At 40.8% G+C, this 25,242-nt stretch overlaps 1 protein-coding gene across 1 annotated transcript in view; it reads left to right on the top strand.

Moving 5' to 3' along the window:
• TRPM6 (transient receptor potential cation channel subfamily M member 6) overlaps positions 1-6,452 on the top strand; it is a 142,861-nt gene extending 136,409 nt beyond the window's left edge. Inside the window, exon 39 of the mRNA XM_032427461.1 lies at positions 1,773-6,452. Within this exon, the coding sequence (XP_032283352.1) occupies positions 1,773-1,906 (134 nt within the window). The 3' untranslated portion in view covers positions 1,907-6,452. The remainder of the gene's footprint in view (positions 1-1,772) is intronic.
• Positions 6,453-25,242: the final 18,790 nt, after the last annotated feature.

The following is a 25,242-nucleotide window of genomic DNA, read 5'->3' as shown; positions in this document are numbered from 1 at the left end:
TCTAATCCTGTTGGAGGTAGAGGTAGGAGGTTGAGAAGCTCTTGTGAGCATAGCATAGCCAAAGACGGGGATGGGGAGCAGGCTTCTAGTTCCAGTGGGAGTTAGCCCATCAGCCAGGAGTGGCAGAGGGGGTGCGGGTGGGGGTGGGGGGATCAGACTGGAGCAGCAGAGGGGGGGACTATCCCTGTCGTCTTGCAGCGGCTCAGAACTCTGTCTCACAGATACGTGGCCAACTTGGGCAGAGAGATCAGTCCACAGCACACTGGCCACGCTGCCCAGTGGCGTCCTCTCTGGAGACACAGGGACTGTAGCTGATCAGCCAGGAGAACAGGAGGCGGGAGGTGTAACTCACTGCTTCCGTCCTGGAGCCCAAGGTAGCTCTTCTGCATGATGAAGGTTGAGATCTTTTATTTATTTATTTATTTATTTATTTTTAACCCATGATGGTGGGTTTTGAGTAACTCAGTATCCTCCATTTGTAGGCTTGATTTTTGTTTCCAACACTTTAGTTAACACATTTAAGTGGAAATAAGGAATATCCTCATTTATTCAGACATTTGGTAATATGAATATTAAAAAAAGCTTAGGAAAACAACTGCAGGTGATTTTTCTTTGCTCTTGATTATGCTTTATCTCTCTTTTTTACTTTTTTATTTTTATTTATTATTTTTTAAAAATTTTATTTATTTATTTGACAGAGAGAGACGCAGTGAGAGAGGGAACACAAGCAGGGGGAGTGGGAGAGGGAGAAGCAGGCTTCCTGCAGAGCAGGGAGCCCGACGCGGGGCTCGATCCCAGGACCCTGGGATCATGACCTGAGCCGAAGGCAGACACTTAACGACTGAGCCACCCAGGTGTCCCCCCCCCCCCTTTCTTTTTTTAAAGGAAAGGTGGTTTAGAATAGTGTATAAGAGCATGGAATCCAGAGCCAGATAGATTGAGCTCATATCCCAGTAATGCTTTTTACTAGCTATGTGACCTTCAGCCTTGATTTTTCTTACCCATAAACTGAGTATAATAGCACCTAGCTCATAAAATTGATGTGAAGATTGAAGTAATCTATGGATATGTTCAATAAATGTTGGTTATCAGTAAACTGTAATATGTATTAGTTTTATATCCAGACAACCCCCTTATAACATTAAAAAGTAATACAAGGAATACATATTTAAGGTTAACAAGCTTAATCAATACAGCACTAAATGATAAACATAAAAAGCCCACCCTCCTCCATCAGCTTCTCCCCAAAGGTTATACCCCCATCAGTGTTCTCGTTGGATAATTTCCTTTTCAAATGGAAGAAGGAGGCTTTAGGGGGCATAGGATCCGGTAACTGGATGAAACCTTCCTCGGCACTTCCAAACCTGAGGGACAACTTTGTTGCAGAACACTGACCCCTGAAATCTCGTATCCACCTTTTTGGCTGAACTCCCTGATCCTGTGCATCATCCAGCAATGAAAACGCCCTATTTCCAGGTTGGCCTCACTTACCTCCAGCCGAGTGTGCATTATAGGGCACTGCATATGGGAATCCAGCCATCAAACCTTCCCCCACCCCTGCCCCGACAGCCGCACTGGGGAGTTAGAGTGACACGAGGACTCTGGGGCAGGGGTTAGTCTGGACACGGTGGAGGATTCAAGTTTCACGTATCTGCCACCTGAGGAAGCAGGGTCCTTTCTGAGCACTTGGCCAGACCTAACATTCAATTTATCTGTGTGAACTCTACTTTCTTGAGGATCCCCTATAACCGTCCTCCTTGTTTTCCTTGCAGATTTAAAAAGAAATGACTATTCTCCTGGAAGGATAAATTCCACTTTGGGACTTGATAGCAAAATAGAACCAGCTGAGGGGCCTCCAGCAAGGGAAAGGGGTCGTAATTCTCCAGAAGACCTCACCCGCCTGTAAAAAAAAGGAAGGAGAAGCCAAAGGGCGCCAACTCTTCCCCTCCTTTCCGGGAACTCTGGTAACAGAGATTGATTGGAGTACCATAGGGGACAGCAGAGCCTCTGTCAGGATGGCCTGACCGCGCGCCCTCCCTGAGATGCGCCTCTGAGCCTCCGTCTCGCCTTGTCGAAGGACCTCACTGGTGTTGGATGAACGGGTTCTCCCAGATACCGACCTGTGTGTGTTTGTCCTCCCGTAGCTGGGGAGGAAGACACTCAGACGAGCCAGCTGGGAATCCTGCTCCCTCATACCTCATTGCTTTAGCTGGTTGCTTAGAACCCTTGGAGCAGGATGGTGGGCACTGAAGAACCAGGGAGATTAATTTATGTTCTCACCGTGTGCACTGACTCGAGCCCCCACTGCTGTTCATTACCTCACCCACGTATTGTGTTTATGTATGTACGTGTGTATGAATAAGGCATTTGACTTCCTCCTTCCCCAAGGTGCAGGGCTTTGAATAGCAACAACAAGGAAAACAACGGAATGGGGTGTCTTTGCACAGATTGGAGCACCCTCCTGCCTGGTCTCACCAGTGAAAAAGTTAGTATCCTGGTGAAATCTAGATGGATTTGAGGTTTTGTCAGCGAACCACATGACGCCTGGACATTTCAGTTTTCTCCGAAAGAAAGGAAAAGGGAAATCTAAAGCAAATGCTCCTGCATCCTTTTTAAATTCTTTTTCTTAAAGGGGACGAAGGGATAATGTGGAACTAGGAGTTGCCACGAAATATTTTCCCTTCCCTTAAGCTCAGGGGTACCATCAGTTAGAGTTGACTAAGCCAACCTCTAAAACAGGACTCCCTTTTCCAAAGCTGTGTATATATTACAGGCTAAGTTACTCTGTCGGGTCCTCTGGGGGAAAGATGGGGTTTCTGACTGGAAATGTGCTTCGAAGGTGTTTGCTTCGTTCCAGTGCAGAGGGCTGGTGGCTTAAAAGAGTGCCCTGGTGAGCATTTTAAGGATGGCCTGAGAACATGTAATCAGCTTCCAAGGCCCAAAGGAAGGCTCCCAGGACGCCTCACCGCCCAGAACCTTTGGGGGACCAGCCGTCTCTCTTGTGCACTGGTCAGGGTCACCCCACCTCAGAACAAGCATAAACTTTTCACACAAGGAGGGAATGGAGGGCTTGAAAAATGTCAACTCCCCTTTGTCTTTAGCCCTTACATGAGCTGGTTTGCTTTTTCACCGACATGCCTGCATTTCTAGATTATACTTCAGGGGAGATGTGGCCCAGGCACATAGGGCTGCAGAGCCACGGATTTAATTTGCCAAGGGTTGCGTCTGGTTCTTGTGTGAGTCGCAAAGGACTAATTTATACCCCTTGTACTTTGGCTTGGGTGGCGGTGGGCAGGAAATTTGGGTGATTTCTTGATTGGCAATGGGGATAAAATGTTAATGCTTTTTTCAGGGCTTAACTGCTTTATCCTATTCTGCACATCAATAAGGGATCTCTTGGTACTTTGGTGCTGTGCTGAACTGTGGAAAGAGGCAGTTTTCCTGTCCAAGAGCCAAACTAAAGGCATTAATTGATTGGTCAAATATTTGTTACTTGGCCCGGAACTTGAAAACAAATGCGTTTTGACTTCAAATTTCTGTGTTGTGCTTCTTTCTTCCTTTCTTCCTCTTCTTTCCTTTTCCTTCTTTTCTTTCAGAAAAATCACCAGAATAATATATTAAAAAGATGAAGTGCTGGGCAAAGATCCCTGTGGGATTGCTTGTATGCAAATACCGATGTGACAGTCATGACTTTTGAGTGATTCATGACCACAGACGGGTGGGTATTCATTCATTCATTCGGTCAGTTTTATTCGCAGAGTTTTGCCAAAGTGCTTTCTCTGTACTGTGTGAGTGATGAGGATGCAATGAACAAAGCATTTCTTTGCCCTTAAAAAACCTTTATGTCTCGTGTTTCTTTCTGATTTTTTTTTTTCCCCTCTTGGGTACCAACTTTGGATTTCTGGTTTATACTAAAAAAAACTGACTTCTGGGAGAACGTTGGATCCAATGATATGTCCCATGCTTCATCTGCCTGTGGGCAGTAGGTTCCGACTGGGATAAGAGAATTAGGGCACATAAGAAGACCTAGCTAGGGCTGATTTTAGGAACCACTCAGGAAAAATGAGCTGTGTAATCCTTGCATGAGCACAAAGCCCCTCTCACAGATGGAATCTGACTCGGGGGATAGGAGAAGCAGCTGGGTTCGCAGGAGCCCTTCCTGAGGGCGTTCCTCTCAATGAGGCTGTATGTTCCTGGAGTGACTTCTGCCCCATGACATCTGAAAGCCTCTGACAGCTCTGGGGAATGAGATCAGATATAGTTTTGGGTGTTTCTCACCCTTTTATTATTTTCTGTGGCTTTGCAAAACAAGTTCTAGGTGATTAAGATTTCCCAAACAACCATTTACTGGATGTTTAAAAAATAATTTCATTTTCTTGGTGGCGGTTGTTTGTTAACTGTTTTAGAGGAGACGGACCACTGAGGTTCTAGAAGTCATGACACAGATGCCCCGGTCATAGTTTGTTGTCTTTCTCCATTAGTCAGCAGCATCTGGCACAAAACATGGCACATCATAAGCTTCCAACATTATTTGTCGAAAGAAATAATAAAACCTTCAAATGGTAATGGATTTCATTCACTAGGTAATAAATCAGATTTGCATTTTTAATCTAGAAGGGAACGATTACCAATTCCTTAAGACCCCACACAATTCTTTTGATCTCTCTCTGTTTTAATTTTCCAGGAAATAGCTTTTAACAACCTACACCTTGTCTATTGAATTCTCAACCAGTTCTTGCCCTTAACATTGTTGTGATACCAGAGTACGGTCCTTCTTACTGGTGACCGTTGAAATGAGATTATAACTTCCCAGAAACTGCCTAGAAATAATCATCACTTTATTACCTTTTGAAAAGAAGATTGATAGAAAAGTCATTTGAAAGATGGTTCATTACCATGCCCTAGTCCGATTTCTTTACTCACATCTCTCCAAAGCATGAGAAAGGGAGGATTATTCTCTGAGGTTGGAATTTGAAGGCTGTGTGTTTGCCTCTTTGAAGTCTTGGTATTTAATTTTCTGTAGTCGTTTCTTGGGCAATTTTCTAAGAAACTAGTTGAAGCTAATTTATCATAAGTTAAAGTCAAATGACAGAGAAGATTTTTTTCCCCTTAACAGTCTTTTATTCCACAGAGGTTAGCTTCTGAAGGAAAATGAGACTTAAAATAGCATTTCAAATCTCCAGCCACATGGGTGGGTCCACAGAATAGAAAGCGTTCTGGAAACCGCACTGTTTTTTGTTTTTTGTTTTTTTTTAAATTTCGCACAGTTATTATTTTGTGACTTTTCTTTCCAGACCATGATGTACAGATAAAATATATTTTTGTGAAATGCCCTCCTAAAAATAATTAGTAAGTTGCTTAATGTTTCAAAGAGAGATTTTTAGTCCTCAAGGGGTAACAGATCTTGGTCTGTATCATTGGCACATTTTGGTATAACTTTATATAATTTGTTTAACCTTTCTCTTAACCCCTAACTCTGAAATGGAGATGAGATGTTTACCTTTTCAAACAAAGGTGAACAATAATGAGAGAGCATTTATAAAACCCTTTGAGAATCTCATTTACCAGGTTTCTTGAGAGCATGGGATCCAGTTCAATAAATAATAAGGGTTTTCATTTTTGATATTATGTGATCATTATTTAATGTTTACAGAGGATGCTCAGTGGACCTGTTTCAGTGTAAACACAAAAGTGGGCTCTGCTATTTCTCCGTTTCCAAGGGGAAAAAGCTCATTGCTTCCTTTTTGTTTTGAAGCTTAATTAAATAGCTCAAAACCAGGAAGTTCACCATTTCACGTGTCTCCTATTTATTTTGCTTTTCGATGTATTTAGGTTTATGCAGTGAATTTCTTTTGCCATCTTCTGCCCAAAGAAAGCCTTCCAGAACACGTAAAGCCCAAATCTGGCACCATGATTGGTGACGTTTTTGGGAATAAAAGGAGAGCAGGTTTAGAATCTTGATGTTTGTAAAGCTGGATGTTTTACAAAAATTTTATTTAATGGTGACTTAAATTTTGTCAGTATGGAGCTGTTTAGTGATAAGAAAATTCTGGCCTCTAGCTTGCCAGCGTCTTTTAGCAACTACAGTTGACTGTTGAAAAATGTGGTTTGAATTGCATGGGTCCACTTATACGCAGATTGTTTATAGTATAGCAGTATAAATGTATTTTCCTTATGATTTTCATAATAATATTCTTTTCTCTAGTTTAGTTTACTGTAAAAATAGAGTTTATAAGACATACAGTGCTGAAATAGGTGCTATTTGACTGTTTATGTTATTGATAAGGCTTCCGGTCAAGAGTAGGCTATTAGTAATTAAGTTTTTGGGGAGTCAGAACTTATGCATAGATTTCCAACTGCAAGGGGGTTGGTGCCCCTAATCCCTGCCTTGTTCAAAGGTCAACTGTAACCTCCTTTAGAATTCTCACCTTTCCCAGTGGTTTTTTTTTTTTTTTTTTTTGGTGAACCTTTAGAAATCCCATTTGCTACATTAGTATCACCAAGTCCTCACAAGTATTATGATAGAAACCCTTTGGCTAATGACTGTCCAAATGCCTTTCCTTGGAGGTATTTGGGGGAATCATTATTGGTATCATGTGGTTGCATTTTGGCTTCCAATGAAACCTTTTCTCTGTTTCCCTATGGGTCACCAACTAAGAGGTTACAGAGCCTCAGGATGCTTTGGTAACCAGAAGAAACTCTTGGTGTGTGTTACAGGCTGAAATGTGCCTCCCCTCCCTTCACCCCCAAATTCATGTGTTGAAATTCTAAACCCCAGTACCTCAGGATGTGACTGTATTTGGAGATAAGGTCTTTAAAGAGGTAATTAGGTTAAATGAGGTCATTAAGGTGGGCCCTGATCCAGTATTATTGGTGTTCTTATAAGAAGAGAAGATTAGGACACAGACACACTCAGGAAAGATCATGTGAAGACACAGAAGGTGGCCACCTGCAAACCAAGGAGAGATACCTCAGAGGAAACTGGACATGATGACACCTTCATCTTGGACTTCTGGCCTCCAGAACTGTGAGGGAATTAAGTCTTTTTGTTTAAGCCACCCAGTCTGTGCTACTTTGTTTTGGCAGCCCTAGAAAACTATTATAGTTTGTTGTCATATTTTGGAATTCTCTATTATCTTTGAAATTTTGTAGATAGGGACTTGGGGAGCAGAGATGCTGGTAACAACAGAGAGGAGGAGGAGGAGAAATGATTGTTGGGTGTATGCATCTGCTGGGGGTGAGGATAGAGGGTACCGTGGGTGGTGGTAGGGCTAGTGAATTGCTTTATTGAGAGAGTAGAGGGTGGTGTGTTCTGGAAGATCACATGAATGTTGCAGATGAAAACAAACATGGGCTGGGCTTCATGAGGTTGGATGTTTGCTTACTGTTAAAGGGCTTCTGGGGATATCTTAGGGGATAGGGTGGGAAGAGAGGTGTAATCCTTAGTTTTGTACAACTGTTCACTGTGTATCCTATTCAAGAAATATTTATGGAGTCTTACCATGTCTTATGCCTGACGCTAAGGTTAGACTTATTAGATGACCGATTTCTGTCTTCAAGGGTCTCCAGGACAAATAAGGAATTTACAGTGTTCCTTCCTATTAATTTACAGTGCTGATCATCATTGCCCAGCAGTAATAACAATTAGAATGGTAACTTTTTAATATCTTTATTATAGGCAACATGTATTGAGCACTCATTATGTTTTAGACATTGTGCTAAATGTACACTACACGTAATTTCATTTATCTGAACCGCAACCTGATGGCTATGTTCATTATAAAGATTTGAAAATGCTGGTTATAAGTTAAGTAACTTGATTAAGTCAGCTACCCAGGGGGGAGCTAGGAGTTAAAGCTAGATCAAATCAGTAACATAGAAGGCTAGACAATACTAGCCAGCACACTTGGAATTACTATAGCATGCCTGAAAACTGTAAAACGCTTATGAAGGAAAATTGAAGATAACACAAAGAAATGGAAAAATATTCCATGCTCATGGATTGGAAGAACAAATACTGTTAAACTGTCTATACTACCCAAAGCAATTTACACATTGAATGCAATCCCTATCAAAATACCACCAGGATTTTTTGCAGAGCTGGAACACACAATCCTAAAATTTGTATGGAACCACAGAAGACCCTGAATAGCCAAAGCAGTGTTGAAAAAGAAAAGCAGAGCTGGAGGCATCACAATTCCAGGCTTCAATTTATATTACAAAGCTGTAGTGAGGAAGACAGTATGGTACTGGCACAAAAACAGACACACAGGTCAATGGAAAAAAACAGAAAACCTAGAAATGGAGCCACAGCTATATGGTCAACTAATCTCCGACAAAGCAGGAAAGACTCTCCAACAGAGAAAAGACAGTCTCTTCAACAAGTGGTGTAGAGAAAACTGGACAGCTACATGCAGAAGAATGAAAATGGACCACTTTCTCACACCATATACAAAAATAAATTCAAAATGGATGGAAGATGTAAATGTGAGACAGGAAACCATCAAAATCCTAGAGGAGAAAATAGGCAGCAACCTCTTTGACCTCAGCCATAGCTACTTCTTACTAGATATGTTTCCTGAGGCAAGGGAAACAAAAGCAAAAATGAACTATTGGGACGTTATCAAGATAAAAGCTTTTGCACAGCAAAGGAAACAGTCAACAAAACTAAAAGATAACCTTCGGGATGGGAGAAGATATTTGCAAATGACATACCTGATAAAGGGTTAATATCCAAAATCCATACAGAACTTAAAAACTCAACAGCCAAAAAACATTTTGCCCATTAAGAAATGGGCAAAAGACATGAACAGACATTTTTCCAAAGAAGACATACAGATAGCTAACTGACACATGAAAAGATATTCAACATCACTCATCATCAGGGAAATACAAATCAAAGCTACAATGAGATACCACCTCCTACCAGGAAACAACAGATGTTGATGAGGATGGGGAACAAAGGGAACCCTCTTAACACTGTTGGTGGGAATGCAAACTGGCGCAGCTACTCTGGTGAACAGTATGGAGGGTCCTCAAAAAGTTAAAATAGAAGTACCCTATGATCCAGCAATTGCACTACTAGGTATTTACACAAAGGATACAAAAATACTGATTTGATAGGATACATGCACTCCGATTTTTATAGCAGCATTATCAACAATAGCCAAATTAGGGAAACAGCCCAAATGTCCATCGATTGATGAATAGATAAAAAAGATGTGATCTATATAACTATATATATCTAATAGAATGTTACTCAGACATAAAAAGAACAAAATCTTGCCATTTGCAACAATGTGGATAGAGCTAGATAGTATTATGCTAAGTGAAATAAGTCAGATAAAGACAAATACTATATGATTTCATTCATATGTGGAATTTAAGAAACAAAACAGATGAACATAATGGGGAAAAAAAAGAGGCAAACCATAAAATAGAATCTTAACAATAGAGAACAAACAGGGTTACTGGAGGGGAGGTGCGTAGGAAGATGGGTTAAATGGGTGATGGGTCTTAAGGGCATTGGTGTGATGAGCACTGGGTGTTGTATGTAAGTGACGAATCATAAATTCTACACCTGAAACTTAAAAAAAAAAAAAAAATTACTAGAGCATACATTCCTGAACAGGTTGAAATGCAGATTTGAAAGTCAGGAGCTAACTTAGGCCACCAGATGAGAAAATCCAAACTGGCTCTGTGGAATGTTACCTTGTGTCCTCTGCATCTGTCAATATCACCTGTCAATATCAAGGGAATCTTTCCTGCATGGTTAATGGCCATTTATAGACTATGTGAGTCCATGGTAAAGCCACTCCCTTTTGACATCATCACAAGGTAAGTGCAAAATGATGAGTGGGTTCTCTTGAGTCCGGCATTGTGTCTGCCAGTGAAATTTTCTGACTCTACTGTACTCTTTCTCTTTCTCTCTCTCTCTCCTTTTTTTTTTTTTTTTTTTTGCCTCCCTAGACAATTAGATTTTTTTTTTTTTGTATCAATACAACACCAACTATTGGATAACATCTAGTAACATTCCAGCTTATCACATTATAGTGAAAAGTAGAATCTATGCAAACTACAAAAACTTAATCGGCCTGACCATCACACTGTGTCCTTGGAGGCCTTGCAAGATGGATTATAATCAGAGGGTTGCTTGAAGTGCATGGAATCAGAACAAAGAGAATTAGATAAATCAAATATTTAATGGTGTTGGGCTAAGACATCCTGCTTCATCCCATCTTCTCCAGAGGGTTGGGCCTGCTAGGGGGAGTGGAATACCAAAGCCTACAAAACAGCAGACTGATTCCAAAGGATGCAACAGAATTGCAATTGATTATCGGCCTTAAGAAATGTGGCCATAATGAGAAAATATTTCTTTTCTTCTCTTCCATTCTTTCTTCCTCCCCTCCCCTCCTTTCCTTTCCCCTCCCACATTTTCCTTTCTCTGACTATTTATGTTACATCTTTTTACACTACATTGACTGCAAATGTAGACCAAGAAACATCATTAATTTTACAAGTGAGGTACCAATTTTTCCAGAAATGTAGAATTAGAAAATGTGATAGCTACAAAGATAGATCAAAGTAATGAGATCCAAAGAAATTGTGCTTCACCCAAAGTTAATGTGATTATTGTCAGAGGAAGGACTAGAACTCAGGCCTTCTAAGTCATCATCATTTATCTTAATAATGATCGAATTTGTGTTAAGGCAAATAGTGTTCTCTTGTTGTATTAAAACCTTTCTCTGTTTTCCTGGAAAATATTCAGATGTTTCTGTGACTAAGTTTTGAACTTGGAAATCTTTATATGGCTGTCATTAAGATGAGTCAAATGAGATTTAATCGTCTACACTTTTCAGTAAGGATAATACATTAGCTATGTGATTTCAGAATTCTAGTTGCAAAGTGATATTGCAAATTAATGATTTTTAGCAATTCACTTTACTTATTTGTATGTGTGTATGTGTTTGTGTAAGTGGAAAGTAGCTGTTTGAATACCAGACTTGGTAACCATTGAAGATACTAAGTGAAAAGATTCTGTAAGACTTGGATTTCAACGAGTCTGTCAAATATTCATTTATTGAGGATGATTTATGATCATTTCCTATTACCATAAAAAGCCTCTTAGGCCTGTGGCATGCCTTGAGTTTTCCCAGGATGGGTTAACAGGGAATGGTAGAAAATTCTCTAGACTTTGGAGCCAGTGGACTTAGGTTTGAACTGAAGCTTTAGCACTGAATAGTTTGTGACCTTGGGCAACTCGTTGAATCTCTCTGAACCTTTATTATCTGAATATGGCAGGGTGATCTGGTAATATACTGACTTGTGTTTCTTGCTCGTTTCTATCCCAAGAGGATAGGTGGATGTACTTGCCTCAGGGCATTGATGGCTTACTGCAGAAGTTGCAAGGTCCCAATATGACAACCTCTCATTAAGATTTCTGGAAAATTGATGGGGGCTGGAACTTGGAGTTGATGAGGCAGAGGAAATCTACCTGGGAAAAAGAAGAGGGATTCATTCCTGGAGATAGGAAAGATGGTGGTTTTTTTCAGTGAGGGATGTAGGACTTGTGAAAGGGCTAGTTCATGGACATCAGGAGGACAGACTAAGAGCTATGGCCTGAGAAGTCACAGAGAGCAATACATGTCCAGGCTAGTCATGGATCAAATGGAGCCTCCTGCCTCTCAATGAATCACGTGGGCTGGGACCATGGGCCTGATGGCCTACAGGTTAGAAGCCCTTCCCTGTTTTCTAAATGCCCAGTAAACTACCTCTGTTAGTACGTATTTTATAATTGCAAAATATGACTGAGATTGACTCTTATCATTTTAGAGAGGGACTTCTTTCTAGATTTAGAAAAATAAGGAAATGTGCCATTTCTTGTACCTGAGCATTGTGGAGAACATTATCTCTGCAACCTAAACTCTACCAAGCAGGATTATTCTGAGAATTAAAGATAATGTACATAGAGCACTTAGGACAGTGCCTGGCACAAAATAGGCATGCTGAGAATTATTAATAATTATTATTTAAGACATTTTTATTTCCTCGTCAAAACAACCTTCAACCCAAGATTGGTGGAGCTGGAGCTGATTTCTCTCTTTTTAAAAAATAGACTTTTTTAGAACAATTTTAGGTTCACAGAAAAGTTGAACAAAAGGTACAGAGATCTCCCATATACTCTTTGCCCCAATACATGCATAGCCTCCTCCATCTGCTTCTCTTTTCAAGCAGAAGACTAATATGATAGTTCATGAGATGGATTCTAGAATGCCAAAATTGAAACAGTCCTATATCAGGGAAATCTAGGCAACAACAGTAAACACAAAAATGTGGTGACTTAACACAACAGACATTTATTTTTTGCTTACTTAATAGTCAAGGGCCTAGGCTGACAATGGTTCTTCCATATTTAACAGATGGATCCCAAGATTGCCCTTGGGTATCCACAGCACAGGTGCCAGAAGGGGAGAAGAACATGGAGGAGACACATGGGAAGTTTTATGGGCCATCCCTAGAAGTGAAACACATCCTCTTGTTCATACTCTTGGCTAGAACTCAGTCAATCACAGGGTCATGCCTACCTGCAAAAAATGCTAAGAAATGCAGTCTAGCAATATATCTAAGAAAAAGACAAACAGGAATGTGATGAATAACTAGAAATCTCTGCCAAATTAGGGATTATCTAGTCTGGTTCAATTCCTCATTTGATTGAGTGTGGCTCTGAAGATGGAGTGTTTTTTGGTATGGTTTTGGAGAGTGGATTTTTTTTTTTCCTTCAGAAATCTTTAATTAAAAATTCTCCTTATTTAGGACGGGACACACTTTTCACTAACTCCCCATATCTAACACCGGGCATCTTCAAAATATCATCAGATATACTCCCTTTTATTTTCCCATAATTCATTTATAATGGCAAAAATCTATTGGACACAAGAAGTAAAATTAATTAGAACGAGAGTAGGCTTTATTGAGCACTGTTAGTTTGGTGACAGCTATAAAATATGTCCATTATAACTTTACTTTTGCTGCTTGAACCCCACCCATTTTCCCCCTTACTGTCCCTCTAAGCAACATCATGTGAAATCAAACATATCTTGCCCTCATTTCTAAACTGCATACAACCAGCTAGCAGGCATATAAGCAGTGAGGTAAGAGTAGAAATTTACATAAGGAGCCTATTAATATACTATACAAATGAGGGTCCTGTAGAGAATGTTAATTCATTTCTTACACCAAATGGCCATGATCACTGTAAATTTTCATCACGGCAAGAGCTAAGATGGAGGTGGAAAACTTGAATGTAATTGCGTACCTTTCCCACAAAGTAGAAGACCTTAAAGGGTGCTTTGACTTTAAAGCTTGGGTGCATACACTTGAAAATAATTTTTTTTTAAATTTTATTATGTTAGTCACCATACAATACATCATTGGTTTTTGATGTGGTGATCCACAATCCATTGTTTTCGTATAACACCCAGTGCTCCATGCAGTACGTGCCCTCCTTAATACCCATCACCGGGCTAACCAACCCCCTCTCCCCCCTCCCCTCTAAAACCCTGTTTGTTTCTCAGAGTCCATAGTCTCTCATGGTTCATTTCTCCCTCCGATCCCCCCCCCCCCATTTTTCCCTCCCTTCTCCTAATGTCCTCCATGTTATTCCTTATGTTCCACAAATAAGTGAAACCATATGATAATTGACTTTCTCTGCTTGACTTATTTCACTTAGCATAATCTCCTCCAGTCCCATCCATGTTGAAGTAAAAGTTGGGTATTCATCCTTTCTGATGGCTGAGTAATATTCCATTGTATATATGGACCACATCTTCTTTATCCATTCATCTGTTGAAGGGCATCTCAGCTCTTTCCACAGTTTGGCTATTGCGGACATTGCTGCTATGAACATTGGGGTGCATATGGCCCTTCTTTTCACTACATCTGTGTCTTTGGGGTAAATACCCAGTAGTGCAATTGCTGGGTCATAGGGTAGCTCTATTTTTAAATTTTTGAGGAACCTCCACACTGTTTTCCAAAGTGGCTGTACCAACTCGCATTCCCACCAACAGTGTAAGAGGGTTCCCCTTTCTCCACAACCTCTCCAACATTTGTTGTTTCTTTCCCTGTCCATTTTTGCCATTCTAACTGGTGTAAGGTGGTATCTCAGTGTGGTTTTGATTTGGATTTCCCTGATGGCTAATGATGATGAACATTTTTTCATGTGTCTGTTAGCCATTTGTATGTCTTCTTCAGAGAAGTGTCTTTTCATATCTTCTGCCCACTTTTTGACTTGATTATTTGTTTTTTGGTGTTGAGTTTGAGAAGTTCTTTATAGATCTTGGATACCAGCCCTTTATCTGTAGTGTCATTTGCAAATATCTTCTCAGTTTATCAAATTTTAAAAGTGAGGCCATTTCTAGAGTACTTTTGTGAAAATTTGTGATCTCTTTTTTAAGCTGCCTAAGAACCATGGCTGATAGAGTGTAAGTAGACTAGACTAGATCTTTTTGATCTTTTTGTAAACCCCCCATCCCCAGTGGCTGCTCAATTACTTTATTGGCTGAGTCATTAATTTATTGATTTAACTAAGATTCATTAAGTCCTAGCATTTGCCACGTACTGTGCCAAGATCAGCAAGGTGGGTGCTCACAGGTCCGTGGTAAGACAGACATGTTTAAAAACCTCACTGCACCACAAGCTACAATTGAGCCATTTGCAAAATGCTTTTGGAGTCAAGTGAAGGAGGGACTCCCTCGCTCGAGAAGGAAGGGAGGGCTTTACAGAGAATGATAAGAATTTTACCTGGAGAAGGGAATGGCAGTCAGAAGAAATGTTTGCGGACTGATGAGTACACGGGTGGCTATTCCTTGATCATGGAATAAAGTAGGAGGTGGCAAGACGTGAAGGCGAGGAGAGGGGGGAAATTTGTTAAAAGCCTTTCATGGAATTAAAAGGAATTAAGTTTTACCACGCCAGCTAGGGAAGTTAGGAACTGTTCTCAACACAGTTGATACTGGGTTAACTAACTAATTAACCATCCACTGAGTATAAAGTGCTTGGCCTTAGTACTACCACACCGAGTATAATGTAGACTCTGCCCTTGAGCTGCTTGCAGTTTGGTGAGCGATGACAACCAGTAGAGATGGCTCTAGGGGTTTTTTGGGAAGGGCTTTAACTGCTCATGCCATCAACCCCTTCCAAATTCACTTCATATCACCATTAACTCTGTTTTATGTGGCTGATAGAAGTTTTCTCAATCTTCTGTCAAGGGCATTTTTGGGAAATACTGCTATTTTATTGACCTACAGCATAAAACTGATTTGAAAACAATGTCCTTAAGAAACAAGCAAGAAAAGATCCCTAGTCTCTTTCAATCAGATTGCTCCCTCTCCATACCCGCCCTGTCTAGGAAGTCTGGAGCAGCCAACAATGACGGGTTTTACTGTATACAAGGGGCTCTCCTAGGTATGTACTGAGGGACACACAGAACCAAATCAATTGTTATAGCACAGGGGAGGGAGAGGGCAGGTGCGTGCAGAAGCTCTCCTGTGGGCGCCTAATGTTCATGGCAAGGGGGGGCTTACTGGAGGGGCTCAAACTTGCACTGAGTTCTGGGGAATGAGAAGACTGGGGAAGTGGGGGGAGAGCATGTCCAGCAGAGGGCATGCCAGGGAACAAGAGCATCAGTGTTTTGGACCAACAGCTGTGGTTGCTTTGTGGAGAAGAGATTGGAGGTCGAGGGTGGGAGAATGATGTGGTCACCTTGACAAGTGAAAGGTTTTGAAGAAAGGCTCATTTGACCAAGATCTATTCCTTAGATAAAATTATTTAAGTGAGATGTGTGGGGACGGGGGTGGGGGGAAGGAAGCCCACTTTTATTGACTCAGCCTAGCTGTCCCATAAATTCATTCTCTTGCTCCAAGAAATCTCATAAAACCATGAACATCAGGCCACCTGGGTGGTGCAGTCAGTTGAGCGTCTGACTCTTGGTTTCATGATCTCATGGTTGGGGGATCAGGCCCCGTGTCCGGCTCTGCTTTCAGCCCAGAGTTGGCTTGAGATTCTCTCTGCCTCTGCCCCTCCCACTCATGCTCTCTCTCAAGTAAATAAATAAATCTTTAAAAAGCAAAAACAAACACACAAAAACATTATGGCCCCAGTATAAACTGCTGAAGATTTCTTTGGTCGTAGTCTGCTTTTCAAGGTTGTTGGCATGTCTTTCATGATCTGTGTATCCTGGTCTGAGAAGTTAAGTGTTGCATATTTGAGCCTAGTTAGTATTCCTCAGACTAAGAGGACCAACTGGTTTAGTAAAAGACCAGTGTCATTGTACCTCAGGATCTTAACTTGGGGACTCAAGAGAAGCTTCCTGAGAAAAATATAAATAACTGAAGATACCCGTGACTCTAAACAATGGAAACTGGCCTTGCCCCATTTCATTTTTAGAGAAAGCAATGAAAGCAGAGGGTTAAAGCCTCTAGCAGGGAAGTGGCATTTCAGCTGACCAGAGAGGGTTTCTCCACATGCCATGGACCATTGGTCCTCCTCACTGGGGACATCGGCTACACACTCTCTAGGAGGGGGAGGCATCTCATCACAGTGTGGTCTAAGCTTTCTTTACCAAGGCAAGATGAGAGCAGGAGTTTACTGAAAGCAATAAAAAGAGATGCAGTGAACTATTTTTACTTTAGCATCAACTTTCCCAACTGTGGCCATTTCAAAATGCCCTAATCTGGCACTGGCTTCCAGTAGTATCTCTTTTCCTACCACTGTTCACTGATTGATTGTATCAAACCTTTGTGGGCCTCGTGCCTGAGCCTTGTGTCTCTGACTCTTGCCTCTGTTGAAAGCAATTCTTATATCATGAGAAAATTTTTAGTGATGTACCTCTGACTCCCGCAGAGGAAGTATTTTGTGAGATTGGAGAATTAGCTGAAAATTCCACTGGCCTCTGGGCGAGGGAGGATTCTACTGCCCAGGCCTCCCCTCACAGCCACCTGCCCTCTGGGAAGGCTACTTTGCCCCTCTTTTCCGGGGGGTAGGAGACCAGATAAATCAGCAATACCAATGGCTCAGGTCCCTCTCTTCTGACACAGAGAACACCCATGCCTTCTTGTCTTATTTTTGGCCTCACTCAGGGACAGTTACCTCCCGCGTGTCCAGCCAGATCAAGACACTCACCCCAGCCTCCATACTGAGCCGTCCAGCCCCAGCACGGACTTCTTGAACTTGTGGTCCCAAGAGCGGGATGGATTAGTGCTCAGGGCTCCCATGCTGACTCTATCAAAGCTTTCCTCCGCACATCTCCATTATGTGAACAGCTCTGTTAACCAAACCTATTATCTTTCCCCCTTGGTTTCAAGTTGAGAAAGGGAAAGCAACTTCTTTAATGGCCCACAGATTGATGATTAACATTTTACATGTCCCTGCTGCTAAGTAAAAGAACTGCTTTGTGGACAGTGAAAACGCCTCGGAGAAAGAAGCAGAAGTCAGCTTGGTTTATTAAGTTGTGCTGCTTCATTAATCACAATCTTTTTTTTTTATGGCAGCACTTAAAGGCCCATCCATTGTACTTCTCGGGAATGGGGGAGATCAAAACCAAGTGCTTTTAGTGCACCTTTGACATCTGGCATAGCAGCCGGCTATCTGCGAGATTGCTCTCAAGCAGTGTGGGGAGCTGTGTTGACTGGGACCGTGCTGGCCCTTCTGATTTAAGCTACTGCAGAGGGCAATGAATTACCTTAAAGGAGCTCCACTGCCGAACTCCCAAGTTTTATGCGGGACCCCTGCCAGCTTCCCCGCTTTATGAGTATGAACAATCAGACAATTGAACTGATTTGACTTTGCCACTCCCGGAGTTTCATTGCCACGAACCTGGGGATGTTATGATGGCAAAATGCCACGCTCAGTGCTGCCCTGACTCGCAGCAATGCCCGCTGCCCGTTCAAGTAGGGCGCCTGTTCTTGTTAGCTGGAAAACTCTTCTGATTTGCAGCAAGGGGGGGAAATAGATCCCATGCAATCAGATTAATTCAACTCTGAATGTTATTTTCATTTAACACTGTGGAACTAGGCAGTGTCCCAGTTTTTTTTCTTTTTTTTTTTTAATGGTAAACTCATTAAAAGGCAGGGTTCTCTAGCAAGGAGGCTTATAGTGCTGGTACGGAAGGCACCTGCCAAGTCCTGATGCAGATTTGCAGACACACACACACACACACACACACAGACACGCGCGCGCGTGTGCGCATGGAAACTTACGTACATAACACATACCCACCTACCTACTCCACAGGCTGGCTCAGGCTTAACTTAGTATTGCCAAAAAAGGGCATCCGGTCCAGTCGTAATCTGAAAATGGGTAATTTGCAATGTTTAAAACTCATGTCAGTACATACTCATTCTAGCTCTTTGTGTGAAACTGAAGACAAGTGCTAGGGTTTAGTTATCGTACACCTTCTGTGTCCGAGAACATATTTACTCTCAGGATTTATTACATGTAAATTTCCTCTTTTATCTTTTGAAAGTAGCATTATCGTATATGGAAGAACAGTCTAATGCCCATTGTAGAAAAAATTCAAACAGTGCAGCGAAGAATCCAAGAAGAACGTACACCCGCTGTCTTACCACCTACAGATTCCGATTATTAAAACTTTATCCAGACTTCTCTATCAATGTAACCTGATTGATTGCTGCATTCATTCATTTTGTGTCTATATGCAAATCTAAACGTTGTTAGAACACTGTGGAAAATGTGATCCCATTTATATAAAATGAACACACACACAACACACACATTTAAACAAAAAACCCACCCTAGAGTATCAGTCCCCTGTGTTCCAATGCTTGCTTGACCCTGAGCGCTAGCCTTGGAATCTAGCAGACGTCCTAAGCGATTTAATACCTAAACTCCTGATTTCCCCCCAAATCTATTTCTCCTGCATTCCCTCCCGTCTCAGTTAATGCCATCCATCCTTTTGGGTGCTGAGGTAAAAAATTTTGGAGCCATCATTGATTCCTCTTCTTTGTTTCACCCCACATCCGGTTTATTCACACATGCTGTAGGGTCTGCCTACAAATACATTCAGAACATGATCACCGCTGACCATCTCCAGCGTCGCTGCTCACCTGGATGACTGCAGTAGCCTTCCTATTGGTCCCTCTGACTCCTGTCTGCAATATGATGAAACTCTACCTTCGAGGAGCGTCACAGGCTTTTATGTCCTTAAAAATTCAGTGACAGCGAGGTATTTTGGAAAGAGCAGGTATTTACCACTCGCTAGGCCTGGCTTTGAACCCTAGTCGTAATGGTTACTAGCCGTGTGGCCTTAGGAAATTTACTTATTTTCTGAGTCTCTTGGGTTCTTCATCTGTAAAGCAAGGTAAAGAATATTTACTGTCTGGGACTCTCAGGAAGATTAAGAGAATTTACACTAAGTAGCAACAGTCTGGAACACAGTAGGTGTTCTGTAATTACTTTTACGCTCCCTCGCATTTATTTAACTGGGATAGTGTCACACTCCTTTCCGTGGCATAGAAGGCCTTCACATTTGTGACCCAGCTTCTTTAGGCTACACACTGCCACCCCCTCGCTGTGTCCGCTTACAGCAAGCAACCCATCTTTCCCTAAACCCATGCTCCCTACCTCCTCCCCAAACACGTATTTAAGACACTCAAGTGGCTTCCCTGATGCCTTATTTCAGTCTCCCACATTGTTACCAGATTGACTTATCACAGATAGAAATCTGGCAATATAATTAATGCCATTCTTCTGGCCCACCAGAGGGTTTCTGCTGCACCTATAATAACGCCCAAACTTCCTAATGTGGCACACGGGTCCCCTTTACCTCTCTGGATGCAGGTCACAGTATTCTCTGCCTTTTGCCTCCTTCCTTCCTCTTGCCTTTGCTTTGCTGCCCCTTCTGCCTGGAGCTTTCTTTCTCCACCTTCTCTTTGATGGCTAAGTCTTATTTAGCCTTTAAAAATCCCAATATTTCTTTATTGAAGTATAGTCAATGTACGAATCTTAAGCATACAGACTGATGAATTTTTGACATCGTCTAGATGAATATAGAGGACAATTCCATCCCCCTCCCCAGAAAATTTTCTCATGTGTCCTTCCAGTCCGTTCCCAGCCCCTACCTTGGTACTGATTTCTATTACTGTAGATTATTTTTTGCTGGATCTTGAATTTTTTATAAATGGAATCACAAGGTATATACCCTTTTGTGTCTGACTTGTTCTGCTTAATATGTTTTTGGAATTTTTTTTCCATGTGATTATGTGTATAAGGAGTTTTGTTTTTTGGTTTTTTGCTAGACATGAATATTGTAGGTAGTGGTATCTCATAGTTTTAATTTGCATTTCCCTGCTGCCTAATGATGTTAAATGTCTTTTCCTATGCATACTGGCTTATTTCTCCTTTAAACCAATGTTTTACAAACTACAGGTTTAGTCCAATGGTGAGTCGTGAAATCAGTTTAGTTGGTTGTAAGCCACATTTAAAAGAAAAAAAAAAAGAAAGAGAAATAGGACAAATTATCATAGAATGCATCAGAGAGACTCATACATGGTAAGGTTAAATATTGTTTTGTGAAGCTTTTTCAGTTACAGGCATGAGTGTGCGTGGTGTGTGTGTGTGTGTGTGTGTATGTGTGTGTACTGACAGCAATTAACATTTGTGAAAAGAGTTTAAAAAGGGCTTAAAAGCAATTATTTAAATTTCAATTAAATTCAATTAATGGAGATACGGCATAGTGAAGGATGGAGAATGGATGGGGGGGATGAGCAAACAGGAAACAAACATCATAACTTTTTAAGGAAACTTTACCTGCTTCCCCAAGTAAGATTGAATTAGATGCCTCATCTCTGATTTTATTTTGCTAATATTTTGTCATTATTGAATGTTGACTCATGATTGTGCTTATTTCTGTTTCCCCCAAATATCCACTTCCATTTTTCTTCTATTTCTTTTTTTGTTTGTTTGTTTGTTTTAATCACCTGGTGCTCATCACGATGAAATACCTTCCCCATCACATATTTCACCCATCCCCCTCTGGGAACCATCAGGTTTGTTCTCTATAGTTGAGTCTGTTTTTTTTTTTTTTTTTTTAAGATTTATTTATTTGAGAGAGAGAGAGAAAGAGAGAGGTTGAGAGAGAGAGAGAGGTGGGGGGCTTGATCCCACGACACTGAGATCATGACCTGAGCTGAAACCAAGAGTCAGACACTTAACTGACTGTACCACCCAGCCGTTTCAGGAGTCTGTTTTTTGGTTTGCCTCTCTCTCTCTCTCTCTCTTTTTCCCCCTTTAGTCTTTTGTTTTGTTTCTTAAATTCCACATATGAGTGAAATCCTTGGTATTTGTCTTTTTCTGACTGACTTATTTTGTTTAGCAGAATACTCTCTAGCTCCATCCATGTTGTTGCACATGGCAAGGTTTTATTCTTTTTTATGTCTGAGTAATATTCCATTGTGTATATATATATATATATATATATACACCACATCTTTATCCATTCATCAGTCAGTGGACAATTGGGCTGCTACCATATCTTGGCTATTGTAAATAATGCTGCAGTAAACATCAGGGTGCATGTATCCCTTTGAATTCGTGTTTGTTTTTTTATATTCTTTGGGTAAATACCTAGTAGTGTGATTGCTGAGTCTTAGGGTTGTTCTATTTTTAACTTTTTGAGGAACTTCCATATTGTTTTCCAGAGTGGCTGCACCAGTTTGCATCCCCACCAACAGTGTGAAAGTGATCCCCTTTCTCCCCATCCTCACCAAAACCTGTTGTTTCTTGAATTGTTGATTTTAGCCATTTTGACAGGTATGCGGTGATATCTCATTGTAGTCTTGATTTGCATTTCCCTGAGGATGAGTGATGATGAGCATCTTTTCATGTATCTGTTGGCCATCTGTATGTCTTCTTTGGAAAAAAAATGTCTATTCATGTCTTCTGCCTATTTTTAATTAGACTATTCATTTTTTGGGTGTTGAGTTTTATAAGTTCTTTATAGATTTTGGATACTAACCCTTTATCAGATACGTCCTTTGCAGATATATTCTCCCTTTCTGAAGGTTGCCTTTTAGTTTTGTTGATTGTTTCCTTCACTCTGCAGAAGCTTTTTATTTTGATGAAGTCCGAATAGTTTATTTTTGTCTATTTCATTTTATATAGCGGTCTTTTGGTCCTATTTATCTTTATTTATCCTATTTATCTAGTCATAATTTGTTAGCCAGATATTCTTATATTTCATTTTATGTCTTTTATCTAGCATTTTTACTTGGAAATTTACTAGAAAACTCTTTCTTTCAATTCTGAAGGACAGTCTCACCAGATAGAATATTCTTGGTTGGCAGTTTTTTCTTTCAGCACTTTGAATGTATCATTCCACTCCCTTCTGGCCTGCAAAGTTTCTGCTGAAAAATATGCTGATAGTCTTATGGAGGTTCCCCCTGTATGTAGCAAGTTGCTTTTCACTTGCTGCTTTTAAGATTCTCTCCTTGTCTCTAACTTTTAACAATTATAATGTGTCTCAGGGTGGGTCTCTTTGGATTCATCTTATTGGGAATTCTCTAGGATTCCTGGATCTGGATGTCTCTTTCTTTCCCCAGGGTAGGGGAGTTTTCAGCCATTGTTTCTTTGAATAAGCTTTCTGCCCCTTTCTGTCCTCTGTTTCTAGGATTCATATAATGCACATACTGATTCAGTTTATGGTCCTGTAAGTCCCTTAAGCCACATTCACTCTTTTTTATTCTTTTTTTTTTTTTTTTTTTAAAGATTTTATTTATTTATTTGACAGAGAGAGACACAGAGAGAGAGGGAACACAAGCAGGGGGAGTGGGAGAGGGAGAAGCAGGCTCTCCGCTGAGCAGGGAGCCCGACGTGGGGCTCGATCCCAGGACCCTGGGATCATGACCTGAGCCGAAGGCAGACGCTTAACGACTGAGCCACCCAGGCGCCCCAACTCACTCTTTTTTATTCTTTTTAAGTTTTTGCTCCTCTGATTGTATGAATTCTGCTGTCCTGTCTTTGAGTTTGCCGATCCTGTTTTCAGCTTGATCTAGTCTGCTGTTGAACACCTGTACTGAATTTTTCAATTCAATTATTGTGTTCTTTAGTTCTGTGATTTTCTTTGGTACTTTTTAGTATTTTCTGTCTCTTTGCTGAAATTCTCACTTTGTTTATGCATTGCTCTCCTGGGCCACTTTATGACCATCTTTTGAATCCTATGTCAGATAAATTATTTATCTCCATTTCATTAAGGTCTCTTTCTGGAGTTTTATCTTGTTATTTTGCTTGGAATATATTCCTATGTTTCTTCATTTTCCCTCTTTGTGTGGGTTTCTATGCATTAGATAAAACAGCCACTTTTCTCAGTCTTGACAGAGTGTTTTCATGTAGGAGATGAACCTCGTCCATCAGCCTGGCACCAGCTCTTGGCTATCTCACAAAGTTTTGTGATTGTCCAAGCCACTTCCTTTGTTCCTGGTGCCTCCCAGTATTTGAGGGTGTGCCAAGACCTCCAGTGTCCAAAAGGGGAGGATTGCAGGGGCGGACCTAGATGCAAGTTGATCGGAAGCTGGACCCTTAGACAATAGCTGGGAAAGTATGGAGTTAAGCCCCTTCCAGGGAGAAATTGGGAGATGGGTATTTTTGCCTGCTTGGTCTCTGCTTGGCCTAGGTAGATAGCTGTAGGGGGGTGATCCTACACCTGTTAAGAATTGCTTTTTTGTTTGCTACAGTCTTGTGGGACTTGTGAATGCAAGCTCCACTGGCTATGAAAGCCAGGAGACCCAGGGATCTATCCTTTGGGCAGCAGCTGCAAAAACTGGGGCACAGACATGTGTTTAAGCTCCATCCAGGTAGTTCTGGTGATTTAGACTGGGCTAGAGGGAGAAGGTGGAGGACGCATCTGCTGGTTTCCCCAGTCTCTGGGGAGGATGGCAGTCAGCTGCCATTTTGATGTGTAGGTATTGCTTCCCTAGTTTTTGGATTTCTTTCAAAGGAATTTGCTTGCTCTATGTGTAGCTGTACGTTTGGTATGTTCATGGGAGGAGGAAAGTTCGGGAGCCTCCTATGTCACCATCCTGGACCAGAACTTTAAGTGACTTATCTTTATGAGTCACTTCTACTCCAGGCGGCACAGGCTGATCCCCATGTTCCAGGAGTCCTGGGCCAGGGGGGTCCTTCTGCCCTGACACTTCTGACCTGTCAGCTATTTAGCATTTTTAGATGCCTTCCATGGAAGTTTGATTTGAATCATAGCTAGACATTCTTTTAAATATCTTATTAGTGATTACATCAAAGCTTTTAAAAAGCATTCTTTTTTTATTTTTCTTTAGGTTTATTTATTTATTTAAGTAATCTCTGCCCCCAACACAGGGCTTGAACTCATGACCCCAAGATCAAGAGTTACATGCTCCTCTGAGCCAGCCAGGTGCCCCTAAAAAAGAACATTCTTAAGTCTATGTTTATCCAATCATCAATATCAAAATCAAAAGAGTTAATTTTTATTCTTTATAGGCAATGAGTTTAGTATCTTTGTTTTAAAAATGTGTTCTCTACTTTTTAATCTTCATTAATTTTTTTCTGGGATTCTTCATTGTATTCTGTACAGTCAAATGATTGTATCATTTGAAACCAAAACTCTTTTTTTAGTGTTCAATTTTGTAATAATAACTGAAGTAAATATTTGGATTCATCAATTAACTTTTGTGATTATGTTCACAGCCTTATTAAAGGCAGTAAGGTATAAGGTCTGTAAGTTTGAAATTCAAATCCAGAATGCTGCAGTTCAAGTACTGGTGTACCATTTCTTATTGACTGTATGATTTTGAGCAGGAAAGTGAACCTATGTATCATCCTCCTCACTGGAAATGGGGAATAATAGTAGTAGCTACCTCACTGGTTTTCACAAAAAGGCTTCAGTGATTTACTATATGGACCTGGGACAGTGCCTAGCGCATAGCAAGCACTATTAGCTATTATTATTTTCTCTTTTCTTTGTGTTTGGCTCATCCTCCAGTGTTTTGGTAAATGTCTTTTGAAAGTGTCTTCTTCTTTATCCAGAAAAAGTATATAGTTGCTATTATTCTGCAATCTTGCATATTTGAATATGATTTTTTTTGCATCCTCACATAGGAACAATGGTGGAGTAGGAATCTTGGATAATAATTTTTATCCCTGAAAGCTAGTGAATAGCATTTTGTTGTCTTCTAGGGTTTATTGTTGCAAAAGTCA

The sequence above is a fragment of the Phoca vitulina genome, unplaced genomic scaffold, assembly GCF_004348235.1.
Source record: "Phoca vitulina isolate PV1807 unplaced genomic scaffold, GSC_HSeal_1.0 scaffold37, whole genome shotgun sequence".
In the NCBI taxonomy this organism is placed as follows: domain Eukaryota; kingdom Metazoa; phylum Chordata; class Mammalia; order Carnivora; family Phocidae; genus Phoca; species Phoca vitulina.
The sequence above is the reverse complement of the archived record's forward strand: the minus strand, read 5'-3'. Positions and strand labels throughout refer to the sequence as shown.